Source organism: Colobus angolensis, unplaced genomic scaffold (genome assembly GCF_000951035.1).
Source record: "Colobus angolensis palliatus isolate OR3802 unplaced genomic scaffold, Cang.pa_1.0 Scaffold10, whole genome shotgun sequence".
NCBI classification, from domain to species: domain Eukaryota; kingdom Metazoa; phylum Chordata; class Mammalia; order Primates; family Cercopithecidae; genus Colobus; species Colobus angolensis.
The window spans coordinates 20,208,782-20,217,427 of record NW_012110919.1 but is presented as its reverse complement, the minus strand read 5'-3'; the positions used below and the strand labels follow the sequence as shown (position 1 = coordinate 20,217,427).

Genomic DNA, 8,646 nt, shown 5'->3' with positions numbered 1-8,646 from the left:
TCAGGAGGCTGAGGTGGGAGAATTGCTTGAACCCAGGAGGTGGAGGTTTCAGTGAGCCAAGATTGTGTGCCACTGCACTCCAGCCTGAGCAACAGAATAAGACCCTGTCTCAAAATACTACTACTACTACTACTACTACTAATAATAATAATAATAATAATAGGCTGCAACTCATGGAATAAAATTGGAATCTGCCAGTCCTTATTGATTAAATGGATAGATAGATAGATAGATACTAGATAGATAGATAAGATAATAAAGGGGAGGAGGAAAAGCTCTTCTGAGCATCAAAATAATAACAGGCTACAACCCACTGCATAAATAGGACTCCACAAGTCGATACCGATTAAATGGATAGACAGATAAGATGAAGGAAAGAAGGAAAATCTCTTTCTTACAGTTGAATGTCAACTAATAAATACAGAAGGAATGACAAAAATAAAAAATACTATTTGTGGCGCTGGGCGCAGTGGCTCATGCCTGTAATCCTAGCGCTTTGGGAAGTCAAGGCAGGAAGATAGCTTGAGCCCAGGAGTTTGAGACCAGCATGAACAACATAGTGAGACCTTATCTCCACAATAATAAAAAAAAATAAAAATTACCGGGGCGTGGTGACATGTGCCTATAGTCCCAGCACCTGTAGTCTTGGAGGCTGGTAAGAGGATGGCTTGAGCCTGGAAGGTTGAAGCTACAGTGAGCCATGATCACACCATGCACCCTGTCTCAAAAAACAAAACAAACAAACAAAAACAACCATTTGTTACCATCACAATTGTAGATGACATAAATAGAGATAATCAATGGCTAAAGCTGGTGGGTAGAGGTTATGTGGGGAACAGGATATTGGCATAATCTGAATACTTCCCCACAAAGGGGAAATATTCTTAATCACAAATGGAAAATTATAACTTAGGGTTGAGAAATCTGTCAGAGCAGATTACCAAGCTGGTAATCTCCATCACCAACTTGATCACGTGATGAAGATTAATGTCACCAGTGATGGGACAGGTTGACATTGTGTGCCCTGGTGTGCTGAGAAGGGCTCAGGTTGAAGAGTTCCTGCCAAAAAAACATTTTTCCCTGGACTTATTGGATTATGGGTAGGGTTCAATGGCAGCAGTTAGGAAATTTGAGAATCACTTGGGGAGTCAAAAATGCAGGTGAGGCCAAGCATGATGCCTCACATCTATATTCCCAGCGCTTTTGGAGTCCGAGGTGGGAGGATCACTTGAGGCCAAGAGTTTGAGACCAGCCTGGGTAACATACATCTGTACAAATCATAATAATAATAATTAGCCAGGAGTGGTGGTGCATGACTGTAGTCTTAGCTGCTCTGGAGGCTGAGGCAGGAGGATCACTTAAGCCCAGGAGTTCAAGGTTGTGCAGTGAGCTATGATTGCACTTCAGCCAGGGTGACAGAGTGAGACACCAACTCATAAATGAATAAATAAATACAATAAAATAAAAATGCAGATGCCAGGGCCTTATCCCTGGGAGTCTGTTTCTGAAGGTCTGGGGAGGGAGGGAGCTAGAGATCTGTATATTTAACCATCATCATCTCAGGAAATTCTGATGTAAGTGGTTCACTAACCACCCTTGGAGGAATGTTGGCAGGAAATTCAGAAAATGGTAGCCATTTGCCCACCCAGTTCTGATCTTAACTCTTTTTCTGTCCTTTTTACATTTCCAGGGTGACGCTGTATGCCGAGTTCCTTCCCATGAAAGCCAGAGCTAAATGTATTTTGCTGATTGAGGTAAGGAGGAGAGCGGCCTGGTCTCTAGAGTGTGTGGATTCTGGTAGGAGGTTCTCAGATGTCTTAAGCCACAGTCCAGGGAAAAGGGAGTTTAAGAAAAAAATATTACAGACTCAATATGTAAAGATGTAAAAGAATCAGTTACATCATTTCTGACATGCCAGTTTTGCAATATGGACAAATTCTTCAATTGACAAGAACATTCAATCTATCATCCCTCAAAAAAAAAAAATGTCGGCAAGGGTATGGAAGAGTATGTTTTCTTGAACTGTAAATAGTTTGTATCTGAGAGCTGGTGTTGACTGTGTGGCGTTAGTAGACCAAACTCCGGCCCACACCCATATCATCACCCACCACCTGTCTTTTTGGTCAAGAATTTCCATTCTTGACCATTTCTGTGGCCTATAGACTGCCTTAAAACTTTCGTGGTCCAGCTAGTTCCTCTCAGTTTCTTCCAGGGTCTCGTGACCCATTTTCTAACCATGATCTGAAAGATCTCAGAGCAAATACAATGGCTCCATGACTCCCTGCCTCATGCAGCTGCCCAGTGGCCCCCTCCACACAGTGGCAGAATGGTTTATTTGCCCATGCTGGACATTGATTCCAACAATGATGACAATGAACCCACTCTGATGTCCCCAATCACTATAACCACACTGACAATTTTAATTGCATTGATCCCACAGCCCAACATCCTGACTACATCTGCTTCTTACCAATTAGGGTGATGCTCCACTGATCCACACTGATGTGGAAGAATCCGTTGTTTAAATATTGAAATGCATCTGGGACTTTGGGAGGCCAAGGCAGGAGGATCACTTGAGGCCAGGAGTTCGAGGCTGCAGTGAGGTGCGATCACATCACTGCACTCCAGCCTGAGTGATAGAGCAAGACCCCATCTAGTAAAAAAAAAAAAAAAAAAAAAAAATGGGCCAGGCACGGTGGCTCACGCCCATAATCCCAGTACTTTGGGAGGCCAAGGCATTTGGATCACCAGAGATCAGGGTTTCGCGACCAGCCTGGCCAACATTGTGAAACCCTATCTCTACTAAAAAATACAAAAAATTAGTCAGGTGTGGTGGTGGTCTGTAATACCAGCTAGTCAGGAGGCTGAGGCAGGATAATTGCTTGAACCCAGGAGGTGAAGGTTGCAGTGAGCCGAGATCGTGCCATTGTGACCGAGCAAGACTCTGTCTCAAAAAAAAAAAGAAGAAGAAGAAGAAGAGGAAGAGAGAAGGAGGAGGAGGAGGAGGAGGAGAAGAAGAAGGAGAGGAAAAAAAAAAGAAATATATCTAGACCAGCTGATCTTGAGCCTGGGAAGTTGAGGCTACGGTGAGCTATGACTGGGACACTGTACTCCAGCCTGGGCGACAGAGCAAGACAGAGAGAGAGAGAGAGAGAAAACCAATGTGTTCACTACCAATTTGATATCACGTAATATTGATCATATTAATCTCCTTAACCAGAGCTGCCACATTGCCCAGCTCCAGCGGGTGACATGCAAATATTATACAGTGTAGATGGTACCCTCGTAAGCTGGGCAACATGGCAGCCCTGGCTCAACCATACAGACCACAGGGAAAGGGTGACTATTCTAACCTTGCTGACTCCAATAACCCCTTACCCATAGAGATACCCTTGTCCACAGTGCCCCCATAATTCCTCACTGTGAGGACCATGCTTCTCCCACCACTGACCCTGATTCTCCTGTGCCAGGTATTCTGGGCCATCGGGACAGTGTTCGAGGTCGTTCTGGCTGTGTTCGTGATGCCCAGCCTGGGCTGGCGTTGGCTGCTTATCCTCTCGGCTGTCCCGCTCCTCCTCTTTGCCGTGCTGTGTTTCGTAGGTATCCTTTAAGAGATTTCAGCTTTTGCTACCTGACACCTTATAGTCCACTCTATTTTGGTGGGGAGGGGATGGAGAAGGATACCAAAGCCACCTTTTAAGATTGTTTTTTTAAATCAGGAAATGAGACAAGGGAGCTATGGCCTGGGGTAGCCCCAGGATGGAGTGTTAGATTTCCTCCAGACAGACACTTTTGGGATGTTTTCTGGGGGAGATAACTGGGGATGGGAGGATACATTGGCCCCATCATTGCAAAATCTACACTTAAAGTGATTGTATTGCACTAGTTGAGACTCTAAAGTTGCAAGCGACAGAAACCCAATTCAAACTGGCTTGAGTAAAAGAGAGGAATAAATACATTTCAGAGGATTAAATCGGACTTCAGGCGTGGCTGCTCCAGGAGTTTAAATGATCTCTTCATCTCAGCTCTGCATAAACCACACCCTCTACTGAGATCTTGCCACATACTCATCATTTCATGGGCACATGCATGAAACACTTTACAGCCAGTAGGCACTAAAATAAGCCTAGAGATGGATAGTTCTCATGTATGGTAAATACTACAAAAATTTCTGGTAATGACAAGTATTAATAATTATTAAGCTTAATTGTGTGGCAGGCTTTGTGCTCCATGCATTATCACATTTATTCCTCCCAATAATCACAGGACTCTAATGAATCCCTGTATTAGTCAGGATGATACCAGCTGCTGAAACAAATGAAGCCCACAAGTTCAGTAACATAGCACGATAAGAGCTTCTCTCTCACTAAGAGCTTCTCTCTCACTAACACAATAGTTCAGAATGACTTTTCTGGTTGGCAAGTGGAATTCTGGGCCCAGTTTTTGTCCAGCTGGTGTCTCTGCTATCCTCTAGGGCTTTGAAGTCTTCTGCATACACTCAACAGACTTGCAAAAGGCAAGTGGAGACTGCACGGTCACTTTTTAAATACCTTGGCCGGGAATAGTCAGCTCATATGCCATTGGTGAACGCAAGTCACATGGTCCCACCTAGATGCAAGAGGAGCTGGGAAATGTAGTCCCTGTCTGGGCAGCCACATCTACGGACAACTTTGTACTATAAAAAAGGAATGTTGGTGGTCATTTGCACTCTCTGCTATATCCTCTTTTTATTGATAAGAAAACTGAAGCCCAGAGGGGCTGACTTGTTAAAGGGCCTACAGCAAATAGACAAAAAAAACCTCTAAACTAGATCTTCTAACTCCTAGTCTTTTCTCCAGTATACCTGCTATTTCAAACAGCCATCGCTCCATTTTTACAGAAATGTGTGTATCTAGTCATTTGGGGTTGGGACTTCCATCGTTCTAAAAATCTTTCTGATTTATTTCTTTCTCTTGAACTGAGTTTGCAAGATGATGCTGAATACAGATGAGGTACAATTCCTTGAGAGATGGGGGTGAGATTTCTGACAGTGATCTTAATTTAATTCAGCCCTCGCCTGGAACTCTGAAAGCAGCCCCAAATAATAGTAATAGCAACCGTGACAATAATAATAACTGCATTAACCCATACCAGGCACTGTGCTAGGCCCCTTGCCTGGATTATCCTGTTTAATCCTCTCAAGAGCCCTAAGAGGTAGGATCTCTTATCATTCACATTTAATGGAGGAGGAAATGAAAGCACAGAGAAGTCAAGTAATTGTACAGGGTCACACAACCAACGTAATAAATGGCAGGGCCAGGATTTGAAGTCAGGTCTCTGGCTCCAGAGCCCCCACCCTTAAAGATCCCGCACACAAATAAGAGTGTGTGGCTCTGTTCCACCCTAACCAGCCACGCCTGAGTTTCCTGTCTCCCCCATCCCAGTGGCTGCCGGAAAGTGCAAGGTATGATGTGCTGTCAGGGAACCAGGAAAAGGCAATCGCCACCTTAAAGAGGATAGCGACGGAAAACGGAGCTCCCATGCCACTGGGGAAACTCATCATCTCCAGACAGGTCAGTGCCTGGACCAATAGACTCTGCAATGTGCGTGTCGGGGTGCATTCAGGGGAGTGTGTGCATATGGAGTAGGGCATGCATGCATGGACACACGTGCGTGTGTGTACCCAAGGTGGGGTGTGTGCGTGCACATGGAGCAGATGAGGGCCCAGCAGACAGGACCCGCAAGGGTAATTTGGCAACTCCAATCTGTATTTTCACTGCCAAGTTCTAAAAATGCTTCCTGGAGAATTTCACCAGTGATTAGAGAAATGTAACATCAGCTAATGGGTCCTGTAACTACTGCTGCTTTGGTTTCGCCTTTCAGCACAGATGAAGTCTGACTAGCAAATGAGATTGACTGGCAAAAGCTGTGCAATAAAACCACATTAGGAGGCAGTGTGCTTAGATCTAGGGGATCAAACTGCACCCTGTGTAGATGTTCTTAATGGATGGTGCCTCACTCCACCGGTAACACCATCAGGGAATCCACCATGGTGAAACTTCCTGAGCGCCTACTGTATGTAGGCACCAGCATTGCACACATGGGGAGAAAAGATTCGGATTTAAGGCTGCAGTCCTTGCCTTCAAGAACCATCTAAGCAGATTGGATAAACATGACAAATACCTTAAGCAGACATCAGATCCTATAAAGAAATTACCTTTTAAAATAAAGTTATATTTCTGATTCCTTTTATATTATGCAAGAAGAACTGAGTGGCCTTTCACCAGGAGGGAAGGTGTTGGGTCTGACAACATAGAGGCCAGGGGACCTGCCCCAAATCTACAGGGGGCAGAGCAAGAGGGATTCCTCAAGAGGTGCAGAAGCCCATTTGGTTGCCTTTGGGGAGAGATTCCTTCCATGGATGAGGGAAAGCCAGGTTGGTCTCGAACCCCTGGTTTCATGTGATCAAGCTGCCCTGGCCTCCCAAAGTGCTGGGATTATGGGCACGAACCACCATACGAGGCCATAGCATATATTTTTTAAAGAATACTATAAAGCAAAGATTTGATGAATTTGTAAATTATGTAAAATTGGCCAATCGGTCATTTAGCTAATCAATCTTTTGGGAAATTGGCCTTTGGTGAATTCGTTTCTCAGCACATTAACTGTTGCCACCTAGACCTAGAACTGGGGAAGGCACATGTGTGTGTGTGAAATGGCTGGACACGCTTTGGACTGGTTTTCTGCTCTCTGGGTTCATAGGTCTGTGCTGAGGTCTGAGGGGCCAGGAAGGAGGGATCTGCTTCCCAAGTCCCGGTTTCCAGGTTGGAGGGCATGAGATCTGTCCTGTGTGCATCATGCCCCTGGACACGGTTGGGTTCTGGCTGGAGGGGCTGGGAGGCTGCGTCCTGTAGATTTGAGACCTGGGTTATCAGAGCTCCAGTGTCCTACTTACCAGAAACCTCCCTCCCAGCCTGGGTGTGCACTAGTCTCAGGCCACCAGCCCATCTCTCATGCATCTGTAGGGGAGAGAATAAACACTATGTCCTTGTTTTGAAACAGGAAGACCGAGGCAAAATGAGGGACCTTTTCACGCCCCATTTTAGATGGACAACTTTATTGCTGTGGTTTATATGGTAAGAGCTGTTTGTTGACCACTTTGACCCCTTTCCACTCCCTGTGCCCTGTTTTGGGTTTTGTTTTAATGCAATGGACAGAGAGCACTTTGATTTCAGGCAACATTTGCAAATTTCAGTAGTTTGAACATCATCCTCCTGATTCCCGTCGTATCCGGGTTATCATCTGTACATACTATTATTTCCTTCATCTTTTTCTTTAACTTGATGCTTTCAGTCAAGTATCTTTTAAAAAGAAACTTTATAACTCGATTTTATTGTATTTTTTATTTTTGAGACAGAGTCTCCTCGCTCCACCGCTCAGGCTGGTGTGCAGTGGCGCAATCCTAGCTTACTGCAGCCTTGAACTCCTGAACTGAAGCAATCCTCCCTCCTCAGCCTCCCCAAATTCTGGGATTACAGGTGTAAGCCACTGAACAAGACCATAACTCTACTTTAAAAGAAAACACCTTAATTGCAAGTCACAGATAGAAGGCACTCTTAAAGAGAAATACCAGAAAAAGTAACTAGACCAATGGTTTGCAGAGGCAATGAGCCTCTGTATTTAAGAGATAAAAAGGCTGGCTGGGCACGGTGGCTCATGCCCGTAATCCCAACACTTTGGTAAGGCTGAGGTGGGAAGATCTCTTGAGGCCAGGAGTTTGAGACCAGCTTGGGCAACGTGGTAAAACCCTGTCTCTACAAACAATGTTTAAGTTAGCTGGCTGTGGAAGTATGCACCTGTGGTCCCAGCTACTCAGGAGTCTGGGGTGGGAGGATCACTTTAGCCCAGGAGGTCAAGGCTGCAATGAGCTGTGATCATGCCACTGTACTCCAGCCTAGGCAAGAGAGTGAGATCCTGTCTCAAAACAAAAACAAAAAAGAGACAGGAAAGGGGAGGTGTTAAGGACTCATTAGCACATAAGTGAGACTGGGATATAATTTAAAATGATTGAAAGAATTGAAAGTAAACTTAAAAGGGAATTTTTCTTTCCCAATACGATTGAATATTTCTGCTATGTGGGCTGGTGTGGTGGCTCATGCCTGTAATCCCAGCACTATGGGAGGCTGAGGCAGGTGGATCATCTGAGGTCAGGAGTTTGAGACCAGCCTGACCAACATGGCATAACCCTATCTCTACTAAAATACAAAAATTAGCCGGGCGTGGTGGTGGGCACCGTAGTCCCAGCTACTTGGGAGGCTGAGGGATGAGAATGGCTTGAACCCGGGAGGCAGAGGTTGCAGTGAGCCGAGATTGCACCACTGCACTCCAGCCTGGGCAACAGAGCGAGACTCTGTCTCAAAAATACGTGTGTGTGTGTGTGTGTCTGTGTGTGTTTGTGTGTGTATGTATGTGCGTGCGTGTCTGTATGTGTGTGTACGTGTGTGTGTCTGTATGTGCGTGTGTGTGTGTGTGTATGTGTGTCTGTGTGCGTGTGTGTATGTGCGCGTGTGTGTCTGTGTGTGTGTTTTTGTGTGTGTGTCTGTGTGTGTCTGTTTGTGTGTGTCTGTGTGTGTTTGTATGTGTTTCTGTGTGTGTATGTGTCTGTGT

General features: G+C 45.2%; 1 protein-coding gene across 1 annotated transcript in view; it reads left to right on the top strand.

Moving 5' to 3' along the window:
• Positions 1-8,646, top strand: part of SVOP (SV2 related protein homolog (rat)) — a 113,720-nt gene that overhangs the window by 77,109 nt on the left and 27,965 nt on the right. Inside the window, exons 7-10 of the mRNA XM_011935939.1 lie at positions 1,691-1,754; positions 3,471-3,596; positions 5,424-5,552; positions 7,042-7,115. Of these exons, the coding sequence (XP_011791329.1) occupies positions 1,691-1,754; positions 3,471-3,596; positions 5,424-5,552; positions 7,042-7,115 (393 nt within the window). The remainder of the gene's footprint in view (positions 1-1,690; positions 1,755-3,470; positions 3,597-5,423; positions 5,553-7,041; positions 7,116-8,646) is intronic.